This window comes from Leptodactylus fuscus, chromosome 1 (assembly GCF_031893055.1).
Source record: "Leptodactylus fuscus isolate aLepFus1 chromosome 1, aLepFus1.hap2, whole genome shotgun sequence".
In the NCBI taxonomy this organism is placed as follows: domain Eukaryota; kingdom Metazoa; phylum Chordata; class Amphibia; order Anura; family Leptodactylidae; genus Leptodactylus; species Leptodactylus fuscus.
In genome coordinates, this window is record NC_134265.1 from 79,225,777 (window position 1) to 79,251,290 (window position 25,514).

The window sequence follows — 25,514 nt, forward strand, 5'->3', positions numbered from 1 at the left end:
ACCCATATGAGGTAAAGGCTGAGTTATATGGAGGTGTACGACAAAGCTGTAAATTGGAAGAGACTTTAGCCAACAGCTATTATATCTCATGTGTATAGTGGCTTACGGATTACCGCAGTTGTCAGTGTCTTTATGGACCTGTTCATGTGGAAAAAAAGAGGAAGCCATATGAGTCAAAGGCTGAGATGTCACAGAAGAATAATAAACCCCATTTCGACAGCAGATCCTCATTGTTGCTTCCTTAAGACCTTCTGTATCCATTCCTTACACCTAGGAGTTTTTCACCTCTTTGACTATAAAGCGAGACTGTTGCCATGTTTCAGTATTGATTTAATTTGAACCTGATAAATGAGGAGTCATAAATTTAGAAAGCCCTTGAGCAATGGTTATAAAATAAGACGGCAGAAGCAAGACATAGCCACTCTTCAATTTCATTTATTCATCCATCCTGTTTTCTGAGGAATCAAAGCCGAGAATTGTTCCTATTTTTCTGACCCTTCGCTCTCCATCTTCCCAGGAGACCCCAGTAACTGACATCTTCACCTCCCTCTTCTTCTTTTCTTACAGGATAAAGGCATACTGGATTCCCCTACCTTAGCTAATGAATGACCACAAAGCATCAGTTATTGCAAGACTGGACTGGAGACGACAATTTGTAGAACGACACATGATGTATGGGCTTTATTGATATGGCGTAAAGCACGTCAATATTCAACTTTTTTTCTGCATTGTTTTAGTGCACTGCATGTAAATTATAATCCGTGCTTTATGTGTGTGACAGAGTAAAATATGCCTGTTATCACCGGTCCCTTTGGTAATGCATAGCAATGTCTGTGCTGCATTACATGGAGGAATACGGTAATGCAGGAGAGTAGAAGAGATAGACTGTGTGTAGCAAGCAGCAAGTAGCAGGCAGTAGGCGTGCTGTGTATAGAGGAGCGCAGAACACAAGAGGAGAATGTGACTGTCACCAATTAAAAGTAAACGGATATTTAGGTGGCTTTGAAGTAAAGGAGTCTTATGTCATACGTGAACTTTGGGATCTCACACTTTTTTCTCCCTTGATTTAGCAAAGCACTGTGACGCAGGCACTGCTCGACAATCGCCACTAGTCTGCAGCCCATTCCCCGAGCAGTTCTGTGGAGTTCATGGCAGCGTGTATACAGGGAGAGGAAAAAGAGGAGAATGAGGGAGATCTGAGCAAGAAAATGCGGGGGAACAGCTACTCAGAGAGGGCTGGAGCCAGTCACCCTCTTCTGAAGCTCCCTTGAGCTGGACTGCAGCATGTCAGCAAAGTCTAAGGGGACATCCTCACCGACAGAGGGGCAAGCCTCCAAAGCCAAGGTGAAAGAACAGATCAAGATTATTGTGGATGATTTGGAATTAGTCCTGGGAGACTTGAAGGATGTAGCAAAGGAACTTAAAGAGGTAAGGTCTCCAAAGACAAGGAGGGTGAACGCAAGGGGCTGTCCAGACACCAAGCAGGACAAATGTTGTGCAAAGACAACACAAACTCTAACTTATCCATGAAACATAGGCAGTATATAAGTGTCCAGCAGAGCAGTGGGAAGGTGTGTGCTGGGTATCACACTGTTTGCTTTATGAATGGGAGAGTATATCCGAATAGTGTCTACATAGTAAGCCAGCATATCCCTGATGGTAATATACTTTGCTGTATCTTATACAATGTATAGACACAAGAAAACTACAGCATTATGCACATAGGAAACCGAGCTGCTGAAGAGATTCCCATATAGACAGTACTTGTATCAGTATGAGATGGATATAGAGGGCATGCAGATGTTTTAGTTACACATCTGATTTCGGTCTATCTGTGATTTTAAGCACTATTAATGGCTGTAGGTTTCAGAGGCGGATATGCGCAAGATTTACAGGAGATATCTTCAGGCTAAAGACCAAGTTCTGTTATCCAGAAGTTAAGCTTGTCTTATATGCAGAATGTGAATAATTAAAAGCGGGCAGTGTATGTATGTAGATAGATAGATAGATAGATAGATAGATAGATAGATAGATAGATAGATAGATTTGATACATAGTAAACACACAAATTCCCAAGTGCCTTTAAGACTTTTTATTAATGAATTTCAAGATCCATTCAGCCATCCCAGATGTACCCAGCTAGTGTAGATGCTGCAAGGCTAAAGCACCTTCTTCCCCATAAGGAATCTACACTATACATTTCTGGGAAACTTTTACACGATGACATAGATACAATAGGATATATATATCTTCAGTTTCTCTGCATGCAATATCTCTTTAATGGTATGTAGCCAGATCATCTTAACACATAAGTTGCTGAATATTTGCTTTTAGGTGTAATGACATATAATGCCTGCCTTGTTACGGGTTATTGTGCCGGAATATAAATATGTGTGATGATAAGCTTGCAAACATGGGATGAAATTAATGATTCTGATGCTGAAAACAAATCACTAGAGCATTTTCCAGAGACATTTTTTTCTTCTTCTGGAGAATGAGTCAGCTCCTGGAATAATGTATGATAATATGAAGCAAGAGCCTGTTATATTTGTGGATTTAACGCCAGTGGTTTGGAAAAGTAATTATGTAAGTGCTAAAATAAATAATAGATTTCCCTGTAATATTAGCACGGAATGATTAGAATGAATAAATGGAAATAGTCTTTCTTGCGTACATTCAGGGAAAGCATGTTTGCTTTGCCAGTGGCAAGTGTCACATTCCTTGAGGTTTAAAAGGAGACATAATGTAAGTCGGAGGATGTCAGCAGCAGATAAATGTAGCTACAATACAGCTAAGGGTTTTTTTTCAAAGCAATTCTCTAAATTATATTTTTGCAACACAACTGGTCGACAGATGGTTGGATTATGCATTGACATTCTAGTCGTAAGACTATGTACTTTGATAATCCTTTGTATGCCATTTATATAAGGCAGGCTTTCATTTCTTTTAGTGCGTACTTCCCAATCTGAATTGACTGCAACAGGTCTAGAAATTGTGATAATAATAGTTGCACTGAATGAGAAGAGGAGCAGGGTGGCATCAGTAATAAAGGCTTGTCTGTGTAGGATAGTACGATAGCCTATATATTGTTTATGATCATGATAGGGTCATGGGGGAAGGGGGTCCTCGGTTCAGGTTTCTTCTGTTAGCTGTGCATCTGTAAAGGACCACCCCTGTATCTTAACTCTCTGGTGCTGCAGAGAAAATAAGCAACTTCTTCCCAAATAATAAACTATTTTAGAGGTTCTTAAAGAGGTCCTGTCAGCTCTCCTGACATGTCTATTGTAGGTAAGACTTACATTCTTCAAGAAGTAACAGATCTGCATTATGTCATTCCTCTGTTATTACTCCTAAAACTATATGAATGAATTGACAGGTGGGTGTTACTAGTTGGGGGAGTCACTGCACAGTCACACTGTCCAATCATTGCTTACAGTGTCAGGCTATGTAGTGGCACACCCCTTTAATAAAAAGGAATGTTGACAACCTGTAGTCAATTTATTCATACATTTACAGGAGGAATAACAGAGGAATACCAGACTGCATAGTTATATGGAAATACTTATTTACTATAACAGACACATCAGGTTCTCTTTAACAATGTTACTTCTATGATCTCTGGGAGATCCTACAATATGAAAAGGGGTTGCCAAGGCATGAATAACTCTATCTATCTATCTATCTATCTATCTATCTATCTATCTATCTATCTATCTATCTATCTATCTATCTATCTATCCATCCATCTATCTATCCCGGACTATATTAAGATTTTGTATATCCGTTCTGTATTTGGTTTTTTTTTCGGACAGAAGTTGTTAACCTTGGACATTGACCACGTTCATTGTAATACAAAGCCATGACAGATGTGAAAGCTGACACTTGATGGTCAATCTATGTAACACTGATGGCTTGGGCATGTAAGGCTATGAATCAGACACATGTATTTGGAATGAACAGAATGAAGCCCCGTTAGTTTGGGTGATTCACGGTGTAATCAGGCTGAAAGCAATCGCTGATTAAGATTTTTGTCCCATGTTCAAATGCCAGTGGCAAATAATTCAATTACAATGGATTTTCTTTTCTATTTTTTCCTCCTATAGAGATTCTTGTGTTACAGAGATCCCATAGATATATTCCAGTAAAGTCTTTTTTTGCTGGCGATTGGTGCATCACTTTCAAAGCAGATTAGAAGTCAAGGATGACTTTAACTGGGATGAAGATTGAAATCACTAATCTTTCCTTCATTTTCTTAGCTCTGCGTATAAAGAACTGCACATCTAGTTAAATATAAGAGGCTGACAGTTTGAGAATGCCTGTAGGAGATATCTGCATGCTAACGTTGTGCTTTTATCTCTCAGCTCACAAATCACACTATGGCAAGTATATCTTATACCAGTAGAGGTGACATATACAAAGTTGCACACATATTATTTAATTTATGGTGCACCATTTGCAACAGTGCATCTGTATGGTTCTGTATAAGTTTAAGAATATACCAACATTGAAGTGAACCTGCCAGCTTTCTAATTCCATATCTGAGATGTGCAAAGAGCAATGATAGAGGGAAAAGAAGCTCTGTGATATACACATGTTGTAAAGTCTCTGCCTACTCGGGTCTCTGCACCACCCTCCGTACACTGCGGCGCAGGAGGCAGGCTCATTTTGATTCTTTGCTTAGAATTTTTCATTGCACTGTGTGAATACTGCTCTATTACTTCTCTTCTGTAATTGAATTTCCACCACACCCGTCTCCTGCACCTTGTTTCTCTCTGATCATAAAATGGTTAATTCTGGCCTTGCCTGTGTGCCTGACAGCCTGTCTTCTAATCAAGTCTAGGGCAGGTCTTGGGTCTTCTATATACAGGAGGTCGGCCCTCACTGACTGGCTGGCTATTGAGACTCTGTCCTTAGACTTTGTCCCTGCTAAGCTCCTCTGTTTGCTACTATTGTATTACTGACCTCTGGCTTACAATATGACTACTTTCTTGGATTTTGATTCTGTACTGCATTGCTCGACTGTTACTAGACCCTTGGCTATCTGACCTCCCTTTGTTGTTGCTTGACTTGTCTTCATTCTGTGTTGTCACTTATATAGGTAGGGCCCATATAACAGTTGACGCCTATTGCTTAGGATAGGACTGTCAAGCAGGAAGGGACAGTTGGGGGATTTCAGCTTAGGGCTCACTGTCTATTGTGCTCTCCCCCTAGGGTTCACCAAAAGCTACTGGGGAATTGCTCCCATTGCAATTCCCTTACACACGTGGACAAAATTGTTGGTACCCCTCATTTAATGAAAGAAAACCCCACAATGATCACAGAAATAACTTGAATTTGACAAAAGTAATAATAAATAAAAATTCTATGAAAATGAAAAAATGAAAGTCAGACATTGCTTTTCGCTTCAACAGAATTTCTGTAAAAATAAAACTCATGAAAAAGGCCTGGACAGATATGATGGTTCCCGTAACTTAATATTTTGTTGCACAACCTTTTGAGGCAATCATTGCAATCACCCGATTCCAGTAAATGTCAATGAGACTTCTGCGGCTCTCAGCAGGTATTTGGCCCACTCCTCATGAGCAAACTGCTCCAGTTATCTCGGGTTTGAAGATGCTCAGTAGGATTTAGATCAGGGCTCATAGAAGGTCACTTCAGAATAGTCCAATGTTTTCCTCTTAGCCATTCTTGGGTGTTTTTAGCTGTGTGTTTTGGGTCATTATCCTGTTGCAAGACCCATGACCTGCAACTGAGACCAAGCTTTCTGACACTGGGCAGCACATTTCTCTCTAGAATCCCTTGATAGTCTTGAGATTTCATTGTACCCTGCTCAGATTCAAGACACCCTGTGCCAGATGCAACAAAGCAGCCCCAGAACATAACAGAGCCTCCTCCATGTTTCACAGTAGAGACAGTGTTCTTTTCAAGATATACTTCATTTTTCTCTCTGAGAACAAAGAGCTGATATGCCTTGCCAAAAAGTTCGATTTTTGTCTCATCTGTCCATAGGACATTCTCCCAGAAGCTTTGTGGCTTGACAACATGTAGTTTAGCAAATTCCAGTTTGTCAGATTCAAGTTATTTCTGTGGCCATTTTGGGTTTTTCTTTCATTAAACGAGGGGTACCGACAATTTTGTGCACGTTTGTACATGTATAGGTTTATATGATACTGAAAAGCTACAGGGCAAGTAGGACTTTTACTGTCTCTCCTAGGAGTCAAGTCAGAATATATATATATATATATATATATATATATATATATATATATATATATATATATATATATATATATCTTATATCACAGAGCTTAGCTTCTCTTCCTCTGTAATATTTTACGCTGAGGTAACCACATGACAAGTTCACTTTAAGTAATAACCCCCATTTTTCTGATAGTATTTTTAGCTCTGTCTTATATAGTTATCTAAGATAGTATATACTGTACAAATGTAATGCATTTAAAATAGTTTTTCTGTGAAAGCATAAACTTATAAACTTTAGATAATTGTCATTTTGATAGAAATTAGTAGATCAGGAAAGTGGCTGCAGTTAGATAAGGTCATCTTGTTTGCCACCCAACGTAGAGGTCATTAAAACAGCTGTGTGATTTTGGTAATTTTCCAAGAATATAATGAATGGATTTTACTGCTGAAAATATAATCTGTGATGTATCACATGCAAAACCAATTTTAGGAGTATCTGATGGAAAGATCATTATGGAAGGTGAATCATAAAGATGAAATATTGAATGTACAGATGGAAGCAGTACAAAGCCAGACTATGAAAGCAAAGGAAGATATGAAACAAAGATTTAGTTAATATCGAGTATCTAGTCATTTTCACAGCATTTCTACACCGGGAGGAGGTAGGCCCTTTGCAATAAGTAAAAGGTTCTTCACCAACTTCAATAATGAGCGTTACTACCATGAGATTGATTTAATCTGCCATGTTCATGAATTCCCACTGTTATTAGTAAGACAGAATATGGGAAAAATATGCAAATCTGGTTTCCAAGATGCAAAAAGGAAAACAGTGCCTCTGCTTGCTGCCTTCTATGGGCAGCCCCCTTAAACATCATGCATGACTTTTTCAATAAGCCTTAATGCTATGATGTCACATTTAGCTAAACTAGTACTGTATTTCTATTCCAAAAGGAACAGATTCCCAGCTGTGGACAGCGCTGTTTTGATCTGTTGGAATTCATCAGCACAGTGTAGGGACGCTAGTTTGGCAGAGTGAGAGACTATAGACCAGGATCAAGGGATAATAACACTCCTTAGGGAGAGTGTGCAGTTTTACAGCTCTTCATACACCTATAAAGGTGCACACTCCATAAGGAGTTATTATCCCCTGATTAAGGCGGAATAGTCAAAGACTACTTAAAATATGCAGAAATACTTGTGATATTTTAAGATAACTGAAAGTTTATTCATCTACGGAAACTAAGGCAACATTATAAGGCAATATATCTTCAATCTGATAATCCAGGAAATCTGATAATCCAACCCTTTGTATCACCTATTGTACTGTGACTACAACATACTGTGGAATTTCACAATCCCAGGCAGTGAATAGAGACTTCCAATTAGAAAAATCTCTGATCAAAAAGTCCCATGTTATTAAGCAGTAGCAGACTTGGTGTTAATATTTTATCTTGGGCTCCTGGTCTTCCTTCTTAAAGTTTATATATTACCGTACTCTGAATGTTCAATACTTGATAATTTATTACCTATCCAGTCTCGTTAATGCCGGATTAAAGGAATTGTATTGCATTTGCTTCAAATCACTATGGACAACTCAGATACAAAAATAGGCTGGTATTGCTTCTTTTGGAAGTGTTCAATATGTTAAACTAGCTGGTACCCGCGACTTCGTCTGCAGTGATTGTAGAAGTGGGTATATACAGGCGCGGGTAAGGTTTTCGTACTGTCTATAAGGTATGGGATATGAAATGTAAGTTTGTATCTTGTTTTTGCTGTAATTCAGAGAATACGTGAGACTTTTGTGTTGAAGTTACTTTGTATTTGAGCTGCTATATATACGGTGTTATGAGAAACTTTATATAGTGACTTTGGGACAGAAGGATTTGAAGTTAACCCCTTCCCGCCGATGGCATTTTTTGATTTTCGTTTTTGACTCCCCTCCTTCTAAACCCCATAACTTTTTTCTTTCTCCGCTCCCAGAGCCATATGAGGTCTTAATTTTTGCGGGACAATTTTTTCTTCATGATGCCGCCATGATTTATTCTATATAATGTACTGGGAAGCAGGGAAAAAATTCAGAATGGGGTGGATTTGAAGAAAAAAATGCATTTCTGCGACATTCTTACGGGCTTTGGTTTTACGGCGTTCACTGTGCAGCCAAAATGACATGTCCCCTGTATTCTGTGTTTCGGTACGGTTCCAGGGATACCAAATTTATATGGTTTTATTTACATTTTGACCCCTTAAAAAAACTCCAAAACTGTGTTAAAAAATTATTTTTTGAAAAGTCGCCATATTCTGACAGCCGTAACTTTCTTATACGTGCGTGTACGGGGATGTATAGGGCATCTTTTGCTGCAGGACCAGGTGTACTTTGTAGTTCTACTGTTTTTGGGAAATTTTATTGCTTTGATCAGTTTTTATTAAAATTTTTATCAGAATCAAAACAGTGAAAAAATGGCGGTTTGGCAATTTTGACCATTTTTCCAGCTACGGCGTTTACCGAACAGGAAAAATATTTGTCTAGCTTTGTAGAGCGGGTGATTTCGGACGTGGGGATACCTAACATGTATGTGTTTCACAGTTCTTAACTACTTTTATATGTGTTCTAGGGAAAGGGGGGTGATTTGAATTTTTAATCCTTTTTATTTTATTTTTTAAATTTTTTTACTTCTTTTAAATGTTTTTTTTTTGCATTTATTAGACCCCCTAGGGGTATTGACATGGGTGGGCGGTATCGCGGATTGTCAGAGCGGTGGGGGTTGGCAAACATGGCTGCTCCGGAGCATTAAAGAGAGCCTCCTGGAGTATCGTTAAGGTGAGGGGCAAAGTGGTAAAGTATATGTATATGTGATTGTGTGGGGTTAGGGGCGAGGCTGTAAAGGGCAATATGAATTTTGTGGCTTGCTATGGTCCAAAGTGTGTGAGATTGCAGAGATGGTGGTGTGAGTTTGGGTTTTGTGGGAGTCCTGGCACAAACGTATGTGCGCTATTGTGACGAAAAGTAGCCTATTGCGCAATCGGGTGTAGTAGCTATGTTTGTGGAAAATTTCAGCCAAATCGGTGGAGCGGGTTTTGCGTGATTGAGGAACAAACATCCAAACATCCAAACATCCAAACACACAAACCCACAAACATCCAAACTCACAAACTTTCACATTTATAATATTAATAGGATTACATATCAGATTTGGATCCCTTGGGGTTGAAGTCTGGACTCTTATGCAGGCCACAATTCAGGATCAGAACAATATAAGCAATGTAATGTATGCAAAAACAACTTTTTCTTTTGAAAATGTACGCTGGTATATATAAGCTTTATATAAACCAGGTAATTCACTTGCTTGTCTTCTCTTTAAGCATTATGACACATGAATTAGGAGCCCCCAAAGAATTGCAGTTTAAGACATTTAGCCTGTCTGACAGGAGGCCTACTTAGGGAATCTAATTACCGTAGGTTATAATGGACAAGAAGATACAGAGACTGAGACCTACTTTTCCTCTGCTACTTACTTCCAGCAATAATCTGCCATCCATCTTTGTCACTTTAATATACTAGTGCTAGACATATAATGTACACTATTTTGTAAGAATAGTCCATAGGAAAAGGCTGTGTACCAAAACATATATGTGAGAAAAGGAAATGTGTGTTCTTTTGCTTCAAAAGTGTGAAATCCACCATATATTTAGCAAGAATGATGGTGCACCATGAATGAAATGTTTTTTTTTTTTTTTTTTTTTTTTTTTTTGCTGAAGACACTGGACATCTGATTTGTCTTGTATAAAAGGCAGTATTCAAAGCTCTTTAGGGCATATTCTTTGGAAAAAGGCACCTTAAATAGTAAATAGGCAAAGGTGTACACAGTGTATACTATAGAAAAGAGCTAGGAAAAACAGATCTTCCTTCATACCCCCAGTACACCCATTCTGGGGTATGCAGGATTGGGATTCCCACCCATACCTTCCACCCAACCTAGCAAATACACATCACATCTTTTATATGGACTGAGAAATCATCATTGTCAGCAACATTCTTCTCAGTGCAAACACACTTTATGGGGACCAAGAGATTGTAATAATGATAGTTCATCTCCATACAGTTTGCATTGGGTTGTGTGAAAGGCACTGTAAAAGGCTTTCTACGTATTCATCAAAAAGTAAAATATCTGCTGGGTCTTCCTGGGCAGCCTGTTCTTCACTGTCTAAGCGTTCATACATTGGGGAGAGTATTAGTATCAGTCTTGAAAATATCCCTGAAATCTGAGCACTCATGGTATTCCTTCCTAAGCCTGTTGGTTTCTAAAAACTGAATTTCCCTATGAACGGGGAGTGAACAGTAAATTTAACAAGAACGGAGACAGCTAGTGGCAGGAACTTTAGAGGGGTCTTTTAGGCAGTAAACATCAACTTTTTAAACCTAAGGTGTACTATACTGCTGAAAAGTTAGTGACCATCTAGCATGCTTCAATGAACTTGTATTGTTACCTGGGAAGAAATCTGCTATGTTAATTTCTTTAATTTGATTACTTATACAGGGCTAACGCATTTCACAGCCTTTTACAGACAGTCATCACTCACCAAGTGGGGCTCACAATCTAAATTGCCCATCAGTATAGGTTTGGAGTAGAAGGAATGCCATGAGTAAGGGAGCTCGCTCCCAAAACACGTAGGCTTCCTTTTCTACACCATGCCATTTTTAACTTTTGCTATTAAAAGCTACGTTTTATTATACTCATTTGTGGTTCATGAGAGATACTGAAAAGTTAGTTTTTGTGGATAGAAGGAAAGGACATTTACAGTGGACCTGTCAGGCCTTTTATACTCTACTATTAGATGTGTCACTTTTGTAAGTATTCTAATGTTAACTTTTACAATGTTGCCAGAACTCATCTAGAAACCCAGTCACAGGACTCACAAACTGTCTCTGAGTCCTGATAATTTTTTATTGCATGAAAATACTGAATAAAAACCAACTGTGTATTGGCTTAATCCTACACTGCCCCTATATAGGGTAACATAATATAGAAGACCTGATATATCTGCTTTTAAGAGAAGAGAATGTATAGCTTTCTTAAAGTAAAATCAGAATATTGTGTATGAAACAGAACACACATACTATGTCAACTAAATAAATATGTATGACATTCCAGATGCTGAAAATGTGATAATTTATTATATTTCACTGACAAATGAAACCACAATATGGTTAGGGGTCCCGGGAGTGGAATAAGAATACAATCATCTGTCAGAGAAATCATGTTGCATTTTATTTTCTCCATAATGTCAGTTGTATTGTATAAATTATAAGCTGAAAATCTTAAAGAGCTTTGCTACTATCATTCTTTCAAAGCTTTAAAGGATCTGAGCCAAGATGTCCTTAGAAGTCTTGTTGTCAATGAAAGAACACAGATCTGGTTCTCTCAGCTCAACACTGACACTTCATCTGACAGGGAGCCAAAAAAGCCATATTGGCAAAACATTTTAAGAAAAGTAAGTGTATACATCAAGAATTGATGGATTTTACACATATTGTAGATGACCAGGAAAGAGCTGTAAGATAGCTCTCCTGTTGCTACATCTCTATAAGCTGGCAATATCTGCATATTTACGCCTCCTCTTAGGCAAGTCATTTTTTTAATTGTCAGTCATTCATCTTCTTCATTATATATTCATGTGGTACATAAATAACACATCATATCTTCCTTTTGGCAGAGCAGATAGTCAGTGTAGCATGGAAACAAGAGTCAGGCTGCCATGAATATGTTGTCTTTAGTGTGTAGAAATGAATGATTTTATCAGGGTAGTGCACAGGGGTCTGATTATTGACTTGAGGTATTAGTATCAGAGTACATTGACATGTGCAGTCAAATACCATTGCCAAACCAGTCTCATTGCAAATTTTACTAAGTGATTTTTGGTTTAGTTTTTCTAAGAAAAAGTTGAAACCACATCTTACCTGCTTGATGTAGCTTTATCTACACAATAAAAAAAAAATCGAAAAATTACTCCTAAAATTGAAAAAGACCTGTGCCCATAAAAGTTATAAGGAGTTTGTAAGCAGTAAATTGGTTATAAACCTAATCCTTTTGCCCTGTAGAGGTGATTCTACCATTTATAAATGGACCTCTGTTATTCAGCCCTATTTTTATGTAAAGCGTATATAAAAGAAATCATATGAAAACATATCACAAAAAAAAAGGCCACATTAAGGCCTGGTTCATATCTGCGTTCTGTATTCCATTCAGGGAGTCCAAATGGGGACCCCCCAAAAGGAAAACCGAACGCATTTATAAGTGGTGAGCAATGAAAGCGCACAGACCCCATAGACTATAATGGGGTCCGTGTGTTTTCCGTGCAGTGTCCGCACAGAACACGCAGAGAGAAAAGTACTTCATGAACTGCTTTCACCTCTGCATGACTTGTGCAGACACTGTGCGGAAAACACACACACACCATTATAGTCTATGGGGTCCGTGTGCTTTCATTGCTCACCACTTGTAAATGCGTTCAGTAGTCCGTTCGGGTGGTCCCCAAGCGGGCTCCCTGAAAGGAATACCAAACGCAGATGTGAACCAGACCTTACCCGATTCCAGATGAAACCATGGTTCTGTGCAGGATGCAGACAGGCCCATGTAACGCTAGGTTCACATTAGCATTGACCAAACCACTACAACAGCAGTCACTACAGAACCTGAAGGATCCCATTAACTATAATGGGATCCATTGGGTGTCCATTCTTTTAAACTGAAAAAGTCAGACGTGCAGGACATTTTCACCTGGCGATTTTTATCACACATAACTACTCCACAGTGTGGTGATGGACATATTTTTTTTATTTAGATTGTGAGCCCCATATAGGGATCACAGTGTACATTTTTTTCCTATAGGTAGGTCTTTGTAGAATGGGACAAAATCCACGCAAACACAGGGAGAACATACAAGCTTGCTGATGTTGTTCCTGGCAGGATTTGAACCCAGGACTCCAGCACTGCAAGGCTGCAGTGCTAACCACCGAGCCACCATGTTTCCCCAACATATTTTGGTTTCTGTACTGGCACAGTAGTTTTATAAACAATGGTCTACTTGTGGTACCTTTCAAGTATAATACACTAACCTTCATGTGGTTGTACAGTAATACTATGGCTTTTCAGCCTTTGTGAAGCTCATTGATTTAATTTCCTTTTTAATCATGATCGCTCAGTGGAGAAAGTGTTGTGTTCTTCAGATAATTTACATAATGAATTCACAAAATGCAAAGTGCTCTCATAATATAGGGTTCCTCAAATGGCCATAACTATGGGACTGTCGCTGTTTCTAATCCTGTTACTGTATCAGAGATTTTAGAGATTAGTTCACAAAAGTCTATGAGATAACATATTGTGACCACTTCTATATCTCACATTCAGCATTAAGCCACTTGGTAATATTTATTGCTTATGCATCGTTCCCTCTTATATTATTTTTTCCACATGTTGCTGCATAAGAGGATGCATTTGTTTGGAACGGAAACAAATGAGATATGTGCACAGGAAATAAAATAGGAACCTTCTGAATTCATGGACATTTGTGTTGTGTGTTTCTTAGGTTCTTCTTTTAAAAAGACAGCATCCTCTTTTCTTGATTTGGGAACCAAAGCCTGTATAAGCATGCAAAGTCGTGGGACAGGACACTGGACAGGACACTGGAGTCTATAGCAAGCATTAAAAAAAAACAAAAAACTAAATATTTTTCTGTAAAGGTTTTAGAAGAATAAACTCGAAGTAGATATTGTTATCTGTCCTTGCTGTTGTTGGAATGTGGCAAGCCCTGTTATTCTAACTTTGCGACCTTCAGAGCTTTGTGTTGAACAGAGTACTCTAGCACACGCCAAACTGGACAATTGCCCAGGAAGTCCCATTTTATTGTTAGGAGGAAGGGCATGTTTGGCCCCTGCATTCAGTATTCCGTTCAGGGAGTCCACTTGGGGACTCCCTATATGCATTAAAACGCAGTTAGCTAAGAACCCACATGGACCCCATAGACTATAATGGGGTCCATGTGGTTTGCACATGAATCATGCAGAGCGAAAAGTACTGCAAGCAGCTCTTTTCTCTCTGCATGTTTTGTGCGGAAAGTGAGCGGAAACCACACGGATCTCATTATAGTCTATGGGGTCCGTGTGGTTTCTTAGCTAACCGGTTTTTAATGCATATAGATTTCCCCTAGTGGACTCCCCAAACGGAATACCGAACGCAGATGTGAACCAGGCCTTAGCTGTATTTTTCTTGCTCCTTCCTTAGTATTATATGGCCTGAATTTATGAAATGTTTAAGAAATGTCAGAAATATCTAATGTCTGTATAAGAACCGCAACCAATGGAGCGATCTATAGCTTTCCCATTTTCTATAATACTGGCTGTAACTTGTGTATATACTGGACAAGGACCATGGAAACTCTAGGAGAAAACTTATACTTTCCAATATTATTTAGCAGTGTTTGATGGTATTATTTGAGACCTGAACTTCAGTACTATGTGGCAGAAATATGTCAGGAGTAATACTGTTAAATACTGCATATTATGTGGGCACTATATACTAGTATGAGTATGTGGGCCTATTTTGCCTCTTGTCCATTAGCGCTTTTTGTACAGTATGTACCTAAACTGACACTGTGCCTATTAACTGTATCTGCAGATTCCTGATAACATTTTTGTACCTAGTCCTATTAACTGTCTTGAACTTACCTGTACTTAAAATAAAGTATTATCTAACATAGCCTTACCTTTCCTCTTGGCTTGCCCAGTTGAGTGCCATGGAATGACCAGCTTTCTGCACTGCTCTGTCTGATGTCTTTTGTCATCTTGGTCATCTTGCATCACTCATCTGGGAATTTGTGGTGCCACGAAGAAAGGTAAGGAAGGACACATCTGTTAGTTGTTAAATGCCTCTCTTATATCATACTAGCCTTTGCCCGTGATTTCGTCTGCGTGATGTTGGCGTCGATGATCCGCCGATATTCAGCAAATTGCAGCAGTCGATGGTTGGCCTGCTCCGGCATTTCAGCAGCTCTCAAACTGTCCTGCTGCTGAACTTGTTCCTCACACCGTGCCTGTGATTGTTCCGGCATCTCAGCAGCTCACTGGGAAGCCATATAATGAGCGTGTTGTTGGTGTCGATGATATGCATGCTTTGGCATTTTGGCAGCTCTCAAGCTGGCCTGGCACTGAAGTTTTTCCTCACACCGTGCCTGTAATTGTTCTGGCATCTCAGCAGCTCGCTGGGACATCATACAATGAGTGTGTTGTTGGCGTTGATGATCCCCCTCAGCTCCGCTTGAGGAGAACTCTGTTGACTTCTGGCTACCTTCATAACTCTCGTTGTTAGTGACAAATTAGATTTTCTTTTTCCAGGCATGTTTAAAATTGGCAAACTGCCAATTTGGATTGAAGGTGTTTTCCCATCCACTATGTCAGCACTGCCTGGACCAGATCAGATAATATGCAAATGCTTGTACACAATCCACTGAGGGTTACCTGTGTGTTTACACAGAGAGATCACACAAAAACTGAGCCACCCAGAAAGCATAAATAATCACAAAATAAATATAATAAAATACTGAAAAATCTTTATTACAACATATCATAAAATAATGAATAAATAGCAGCAGAATTGGATGGTACTAAACACAATACTAGGACAACCCTAGTGTGAATGCTAAACCAGGTAGGCACAGTGTATAAATACTGAATCTCAAGGTGGAATGTGCAGATACCTGTATTATAATATATTCAAACCCAAATGCTGGAAAAAGGGACTATAATAAAGAGATGATGAATGCCTCAAAATAGGGCAGACACTATAGGATAATGAATACAATGTCACATAATATAAATACTGCAGGCTGACAGGTGAAAATATATGTGTAAAATACACCACAACATGTCATCAAGCAGTATAAACACAACCCAAATCCAGCAGGGGAAATACAAACACAATATACAGGACCTCCAATAAGGAGTATGGCACCTGAACAAAATAACCACTCATAGAATTAAATGCCTATAATACCTGTAGCCATGATGATACCTCTGGTCAAGCACCACACATAGGACACACAGCGGACTCCCTCTACGCGTTTCACCTACGAAAGTAGGCTTCCTCGTTCAGCCATTTTGCATGAAAGAATAACAAACACACAAACATCCAGACACACAAACTTTCACATTTATATTAGTAGTATCTATTAGAATCCAGTAGTCCACTGAGATATGTTATTGTATCTAGTAACATAATCTCTTTATACTAGCAAAAATCATTTCATATTTATGTTTTATGATGAATTTTAGCACGTGAATATGGAAGGCATAATACTAAAGTGAATAATACAGACCAATACAAACCTTTACTGTAGCCTGTAGCTCATATGTTATTTATTGTTCTTTCTCTATATTTTTACTTTTTTTTTTTACACCAACCTACAATCCCTCACTCAGGGGTAGTGTAAAGTATCTTCGAAGGCTTTTATCTAGACTAACCCTTTGTGTTCTTCTGTTTGTAATTATTAAGGGCACTCTGAAGGAAGATGAAATAGGACTAGCCTTCAACTGTAGTGCTTAGTAATAACATTTAACAGGATTTGCAAGCATCAGTATCTAAGCCGCGAAATGTTTCTTATGCCGCACTCACTGTAATAAGTAATGGTGTCAATTCCAAAGTGTTCGAGTTTGGCCTTTAGCTTAAACCATACATTTTATATGTAATGGGCATTTTTATATACTACGTATAAAATTTATATTCTGTCCTTACATATAGAGGATGCAGAAAGAAAACGCTTTCTGAATTAACCTCTTGAATACTTATCTGTAGGAAATTCTGTAAAGAAGGATGTATGCATTTTAAAAGCGTTAGACACTGCTGAGGGGCAGTAACCCTGTAGCAGATGTCTTTGGATGTATTTCTCTTCCTTTTGGAAGAGATATTCTGTTTTCCCATTATTCGAGGTTTCATAGAAAAGCAGGCATTGGTCTATAGGGGGCTACCTTCTAAAGGGTGGCGCTAGAGTGAGTTTTCCTTTTTCCATTAAGTTAGATCCTTTCCACAGGTTGTGTGGGGGTCATAAATAGGGGTCAGATACTGTGCGAGAGCTATAAAAATGGCCATATATTGTGGGGGTGACATAAGTAAGGGGTCATAAACTGTGTGGAGGACATGAAAAGCAGGGTCATATACTGTGGGGGACAAAAAAGTGGGTCATATAAGTGGGGGGTTAATAAAAAGGAGTTCCTGTATTGTGTGATGGGCCAGAAATACACATAATAAAAATACAGATATTAAAAATATTACTTTTTTTTTCTAGAGCTACAAATATCACAAAATTATGTATATTTCTAGATGTGAAACGGTACCCAAATTAAGCTAGATTGGTTGTTTTTTTGTTTTTGTTGTTTTCTGATGAATTTTGACACACAGAGCAAAAGGTTAGCCATCACTGTCCTATGTTATGTGTTTTTTGTAACCTACTTACACACTGAGTTTAGGGCTCTGAGAGAATGTCACAATAGACCAGATCCCACTAAAAATAACACACTAAAGGTCCTACTGATTGAAACAGTTTCCAAACTTTTGCAGCAGTTTAGCAATTTTTGGATGCTTCAAACTTTTAAAACTTTGAAGCTTAAATCTAAATGGACTTTACTGGCTCCTCTTCTTTTGCTCCTTGTTCTTCTTTCTGTTGTGTCTCAAGAATTACAAAGCTGTCAGTTATATGACCTGTGTGTTCTTTGTGTTTGCAATTCTTGTCCTGACTTTTTTCTTTGCCAGGTCTATAGATCTTAAAATAAAGCCAAGACAACTCTTCAAGCACTGCACATACTGTATTCTGTTCTTAAGACAGTATGCCAATATTTACTGTATGTTCTAGCTGCTTTCAGCGTTTCAAGGCACATTCGTTTGAGCTATCTAAAACAAGTCTATAAAAATGGTACAGAAAAGCATTTTGCTAAATGTTTCGGACATGTAGTTTATAAGGATCACTCGTGTGTGTGACAAGCAGAGTCAGATGCACTTGCTTAAAGTGGACCTTTCATGTCCTCGGGCACATGCGGTTTTGTATACTGCTAGAAAGCCGACAGTGCCTTGGATGTAGCGCACTGTCAGCTTTCCCATTATGTGCCCCAGGGGAAGAGATATTGGTGCATTTACTGATAGCTCTTTACTGTCAGAAGGGTGTTCCTGACAGTCTAGCTGAGAACGCCTTGCTGACAGTCTGTCCGCAGTGATGTACTGTGAGGGGGCATTCCTTACTTCCCAGCCATGACACTGAGCAGTGAAGAACGCCCCCCTTCCCCTTCCTGACTGTACTAGTACTTGGAGGAGATCCTCACAACTCAACATCATGGCTGGGCAGTAAGGAACGCCCCTCTGACAGTATAGTGCTACGAACACTACTGTCAGGAGGGCGTTCCCAGTTAGATTGTCAGGAAAACCCTTCTGACAGTAAAGCACTATCAGTAAATGCACCAATAGCTCTTCCCCTGGGGCAGATAATGGGAAAACGTACTGTCGGCTTTCTAGCGGTATATAAAACCACATGTGCATGACATGAAAGGTCCTCTTTAAAGGAACATATAACACTTCGCTTAAAGGGGTTGTCCCATCACAAGGATCCTATCTATACTGCTTGTTAATGTGAATGTAAGCAAACTGCTTTGTTTGTCCACTATATTACTTTATTCATTTTTTTTTTGACACATCCCTTGACTTATCTGGTCATAAGTCAAGTGATGTATCTGCTGCTCTGAGGGGGGAGGGAGGAGGGGCTAAGTACATGGAAGCGAGCCTGGAGGGGGGGGTAGTTTACCCTTTGGGGGGAAGGGACCGCCAATACAGACTGTGCAAGCGTCTACACTCTCCGACATCCGCCTCTCTATTACAGCGGATGCCGGGGAGTGTAGACGCCGGCACAGATGCCTGCAACATCGCTATGCTCCTGCCCTGCATGAAGCCAGCAGTGGCAGGAATGATGCTGCTATTCCAGAGGGGAGGGGGGGGCGGATGAGCGGAATAACAGGAGCTCCTGCCGCTGCTGGCTTCATGTAGGGCAGGAGTATAGCGATGTTGCAGGCATCTGTGCCGGCGTCTACACTCCCCGGCATCTGCCCCTCTATTACAGTGGATGCCGGGTCTGTATTTGCATTGTGAAGGCTAGACTGGTCTCACTATCTATGAGTGTGCACAAAGGGCCAGCGGCATCTCGCCGCTGGCTTTGCATATGTAACCCCGCCCATGATGCAACAAAGTCGGAAGAAAGAAGAATTTACAGCAACGAAGACTGGTGAGTATGCGACGTGGGAATACCCCTTTAAGGGAACAAGTAGAGCATTTTCTTAAGAGAACACAGCAATTCTCGTACACACATATATATATAGGCCCATTGAACTGTACATATTTATTAGTAATCTGTGCATATTCTTATGATAATTAGGTATTGCCATGCTGTTGTATTGAGAGGAGGACATTTAGCTTTTACACTCTCAGTGACATTTATCCTCACTTTGCACCCAACAGTCGGGACTGTAGCATCAATTCCTATATCTTCAAGCTAAAACAATTCATTCATTCTATAAATTAATCTGCAGAGATCATACTAAATGCCTTAAAAAGATACAGTATCAACAAAGCTGCCAAGTAATCCCAAATCATGTGAAAGATTTAGGTCAGTCTGGTAGTTTTCCAGAAATAAATTTAGAAACTTAAAAGGATATAGAGTAGTTAAATACTTGGGAATGAAATATCATAGACAGCCTCTAGCTAAACACAAGGCTTGGGTTTTCCTATTATTCTTTGACAATAAGTCACATAATTGTATTTAACTATGAGAAGAGCATCAATCATTCTGAAAATCCCAGACACCGTCCAAAAATGATTGAAAATTAAAATGTATGAGTCTTAATTTTGTAAGGTGGCTTCATAAAAGCTCCATTCTATTCCATCCAAGAAGAAATATTTGACTTGTGCCTTGTTTTGTGTGAATGTAATGAGTGCACAGGGATCTTTTGTGAAAAAAAAAAATATGAATTGGTATAGTGTCACAATTTCCGTACACATCATTTCTTAAGAAAATTGGCATGCTTAAATCATCTACCTGCTCATTACGTCTTCCTTCAAACCTCTGCTACTATATTTAGAAGTAAACAAAGGAAGCCACTTCGCCGCTCTCAGAATGTGACATGTCATTTCACTCCAACTATCACCTGCCATTAACTGATAAAACAGGACATACAGCCTGGTTATCCTACTTGGTGCATATCCTTACAATAAAAGCATTTATCTTGCTGTTTACAGGAAAGAAGTGGAAATAAAAGACACAACTGCAGAGGTCAAAATACCTGTATAGAAAAAGAATACCACATCTCAGTCTTAATTTATCTGCCCCTGAAAAATTGAGCCAATGTTACAGTACATACTGCACTTGCAAGGAATGCCATCTTATCAAATCATTTCAGCTGAGGCACTGTTCACATTGAAGCACGGGTGCAAAAATTTTCCCTCATTAGTACATCTTCTTCAGGATAGGGCTACACATGGTAAAAGATAGTGGAAACGCAGTGTATGAAAAGCTTTGCTGAGATTATAAAATACTATGCTTGTTTTCCGCTGTGTTTCTACAACAGCCAAAAACACTGCACTTCTGCAACGTGTGGCCTCAGCCTCAATGTGCTTTTTATTCTACTATAAGAGGGTGCCTACTGTAGTTTAGCAAAACTATTTTCATATATGGACGTAGCAAACTTTGATCTGTTGATAACTTGCTGGTGATATGTAATGTCTAATCACAAATAAAAAACAATGAAGGCAATTTTAAAAGTCAAATAAGTGTACTGCATTAGCATACCTCCCAAATGTCAAAGAGCTGAAAGAGGAACTGAATGTGTGACGAGCTATGTGCGACACTGCAGTATTAGCCTCACCCACTCCTACGTTGAGCCCCCACACAATATAACACCATTAAAGACAACTTGACTTTTTTGCCCCACATTATAATGTCTCCCTCCAGTTGCCCTCACATTATAATGTCCATCTCTAGTTGCCATCACTTTATAAGGTCCCCCTCCAGTTGCTCTCACAACATAATGTCGCCCTCCAGCTGCCCCCCACAGTACAATGTCCCACATCCAGCTACCCTATAGTATAAAGTCCTTCTCCAGCTTCTCCATAGTATAGGTCCTTCTGCAGCTGCCCTATAGTATAAAGTCTTTCTCCAGCTTCCCCATAGCATAAAGTCCTTCTCCAGCTTCCCCATAGTATAAAGTCCTTCTCCAGCTTCCCCATAGTATAAAGTCCTTCTCCAGCTACCCTATAGTATAAAGTCCTTCTCCAGCTTCTCCATAGTATAGGTCCTTCTCCAGCTGCCCTATAGTATAAAGTCTTTCTCCAGCTTCCCCATAGCATAAAGTCCTTCTCCAGCTTCCCCATAGTATAAAGTCCTTCTCCAGCTTCCCCATAGTATAAAGTCCTTCTCCAGCTTCCCCATAGTATAAAGTCCTTCTCCAGCTTCCCCATAGTATAAAGTCCTTCTCCAGCTTCCCCATAGTATAAAGTCCTTCTCCAGCTACCCTATAGTATAAAGTCCTTCTCCAGCTTCCCCATAGTATAAAGTCCTTCTCCAGCTTCCCCATAGTATAAAGTTCTTCTCCAGCTGCCCTATAGTATAAAGTCTTTCTCCAGCTTCCCCATAGCATAAAGTCCTTCTCCAGCTTCCCCATAGTATAAAGTCCTTCTCCAGCTTCCCCATAGTATAAAGTCCTTCTCCAGCTTCCCCATAGTATAAAGTTCTTCTCCAGCTGCCCCATAGTATAAAGTCCTTCTCCAGCTACCCCATAGTGTAAAGTCCTTCTCCAGCTTCCCCATAGTATAAAGTCCTTCTCTAGCTGCCCTATAGTATAAAGTCCTTCTCCAGCTGCCTCCACAGTTAAATTTCCACTTCCAGCTCCCACCACAGTATAAAGTTCCCCTCTTTCTGCCTGCAAGTTTAAAGTGTTTTCCAGCTGCCCTGACAGTTGCCCTCCACAGTATAAAACATAAAAAAAACTAATACTTCTCCCCATTCCCCTGCTGTTCTCCTCTTTTGTCTCTGGTCCTGGACGGTTTGCGGGCATGATGTAAGTGGCATCACTACATCGCATCTACTGCTCCAGGAGCAGAGACAGGTGCCAAATGATGAAGCAGGAGTTTGATGGCCATGGCTTGGTATTAAACTCTTCTGTGTCCTCTCCAAATGCAGACGAGTTGAAGCAGGGAAGTACCTCCCATTGACCAGGGCAGCACTCAGTATCTGGCTCTGTCCCACTGAAACCAGGATGGTTGGAAGGTATGCAATAGAAAGGGCCCCCTTCTAATTTAGGATCCACAATACTTGGCCATCGTGGAGAATTACCCTTGCTCTATAAAAATCTCCTGTCCTGCATTACACAAACTCTGATATTTGTGCACTATGTAATGCTTCATTTCCCGTGTGGTGAAGTAATAGAGTTATACACACCAAAAACCAAATGAGGATCAGATTGTAGCACAAAGTTGAGGGAAAACATTGCATAATGAATCACTTCATGTTTGATATATCTAATTATAGTAGTAAAGTGTGGTTATATCCTGCTGTATACAGTATGTCCATGATACTGTATATCTAATGTGTTTGATACCTGCAGGTAGGGTTATCGTAACATTACAAACACTACTAACCTTGTCAGTTACGACAACAATCTGCTGGTGCTATGATACAGCCAAGCATGGAATGTTTTAATTTACTGCTATTTACTTACTATACTTTTTATGGTTATTAGTTCACATTTTTCATCAGGCTATGGAAGTCTTTTTGTCACAACAGGGTGACCTTACTCACGTGTACATCTACTGTACCCTAAAATCACTCCTACTGCTTTTTAGGTCTAGGCAACAAAAAGTACTCAATATGGGTACGAGCCATTATAATATTCCATGTTTGTCTTTTCATTGTACGGCTGAGACCCTACATTGCGGAAATGCAGTTTCTTATGTTGCAAACTTTGCTGCGTTTTTTGGAGCCAAAGCCAAGAATGACTACAGAGGGAATGGGAAATATATAGGAAGTTCTTATACTTCCCCCTTCTTCTCAATCCACTCCTGGCTTTCGCTCAAGAAACCACAACAAAATCTGCAACAAAAGAAGCTGAGTTTCCGCAACGTGGGGCCTCAGCCTTAAAGAGGACCTTCATCAGATCGGGCACATGCAGTTCTATATACTGCTGGAAAGCTGACAGTGCGCTGAATTCAGCATACTATTGGCTTTCCCGATCTGTGCTCGGTGTAAAGCGCTATCGGTCCCGGGACTGTAGCGCTTTAGTGTCAGAAGGGAGTTTCTGACAGTTAGCCAGGGACGCCCTTCTGCCCAGCAGTGCCTATCGCGCTGTGCTCTAAGACTGGGGAGGAACTCCCCCCTCCCTCTGCTCACACAGCTCATCCATAGACGAGTGTTATCAGGAGCAGGAGGGGGGAGTTCCTCCCCGCTCCACAGTACAGCGTGATAGGCGCTGCTGGGCAGAAAGGCGTCCCTGGGTAAGTGTCAGAAACGCCCTTCTGACTGTAAAGCGCTACAGTATCGGGACCGATAGCGCTTTACAACGGGCACAGATCGGGAAAGCCGATAGTGCACTGAATTCAGCGCACTGTCAGCTTTCCAGCAGTATATAGAACTGCATGTGCCCAATCTGATGAAAGGTCCTCTTTAAGCCGATTTTCTCAGACTCTTGTAGGTAAGGTCCAAGGGAGTATATGCCATCCCTCTAGAGTGGTATATTCACTATCTTCATGTTAAGTTTTTATAACATTCAGCATTTATTTGATTGAGGGGATATGGATACTTCATTTAGGAGTATTAATGGGTAGTTTTAATTTTTCCAAGATTCTGACATGTCATAGTGACTTGGCAGAAATTTGGATTGATGGGGGTCCAGAATTCTGCTTCTGTCCTTTTGTTTTAGCAATTGGTGGTTCAGACCTGCGTTCCGGTTTCTGTTCTTCGGGTCTGCTTGGGGAACTGAAAAACGGAAACCCAATCTGCTTAAAAAGTGGTTAATTGCGGTTTCTGTCCGAAAAATGTGGCTTTTTCAAACACAAAGGGTAATGGAATCCCTGAACAGAAACCAGGCGCAAGTGTGAACCTAACCTGACTAAAAACAGCAATGCAGAAGAAACAACTATCTCTAAGTCAATCCAATATATAGGTTCTGCCCTACGATCCACAGATAGACAGATATATCAGTATTGATTAGAGTGTTGACTAATATCACTGATAATATCACCACTTGTTGTTACCTATTATGACCAATTACAGTCTGTGACTATACAGTATGCTGGGCGGTTTGTCAAGTTGTTTACTTGACCAGTTTTTCCCATGAGTACAATGTACTCTTGTACACTTGACTTTTAATTTATTGGATCACCTTGACTACTTGTCTTCACAATGACTGCAGAGTAATCAACAAATTAGCAATGATTTTCTTCTGTATCCTCATGTCCATCCAATGCTTCTAAATTTAGTGACACCGTTTCTGACTTGTGGACTGAAAAGTCTATGTCAGAAATAGAAAAAATAATCAATTCTTTGGTGAAAACAAAATAATAACTGATGTAATACTTTCACTTATTATTGTCAAGATGGAGCCACATCCTATGTTGGTTGAGGGAAAATAGGGTGCTGGCATTATCAGAATATATATATATATATATATATATATATATATATATATATATATATATATATATATGTAGGGAAGCATGACCTAAAAGTATTGTTGTCACTAATAAGCTGTAAGTCATCATTGCGAACCTCACGTTACCATCACTGGCACCAGGGGCGTAACTACCGTGGTAGCAGCAGTAGCAGCTGCCACAGGGCCCGGGCCATTAGGGGGCCCGGTGACAGACGCTACCGCTGCGGTTTTTTTCAATAGGCAGTTACGGGCCCTATTCACTTGCCGATCCTGGCTGGGCCGGGATCGGCAAGTGACACCGCGGGCCCCACAGAGGCTATCATTATACTCGGGGGTCTTTGCAGACCCCCGAGTATAATGACCGGCGGATCGGGAGAGGTAATAAACATAAAAAACTGTTACTTACCTCTCCGCGATCCTGCCAGGCCTCCGTCCTACTGTTGTCTGACGTTGTCTGGCGTCTCTGACGTCACATGAACCCGGCATGCTTCCCGGGTCATGTGACGTCCGACGTCATTAACGAAGGACGCGAGAGGAGGACAGTACAGCACAGGAGCCGGGGAACAGGTAAGAAGCAACAGTGGGG

At 40.0% G+C, this 25,514-nt stretch overlaps 1 protein-coding gene across 3 annotated transcripts in view; it reads left to right on the top strand.

The window, feature by feature from the left end:
* The first annotated feature begins 854 nt into the window (after positions 1 to 854).
* Positions 855 to 25,514, top strand: part of PRR16 (proline rich 16) — a 338,264-nt gene continuing 313,604 nt past the window's right edge. For 2 of the 3 annotated variants that reach the window (XM_075272474.1, XM_075272490.1), the window contains exon 1: positions 855 to 1,428. In XM_075272474.1, coding sequence (XP_075128575.1) covers positions 1,285 to 1,428 — 144 coding nt within the window. In that variant the 5' untranslated portion in view covers positions 855 to 1,284. The remainder of the gene's footprint in view (positions 1,429 to 25,514) is intronic. The other variant, XM_075272482.1, reaches the window with a different exon arrangement.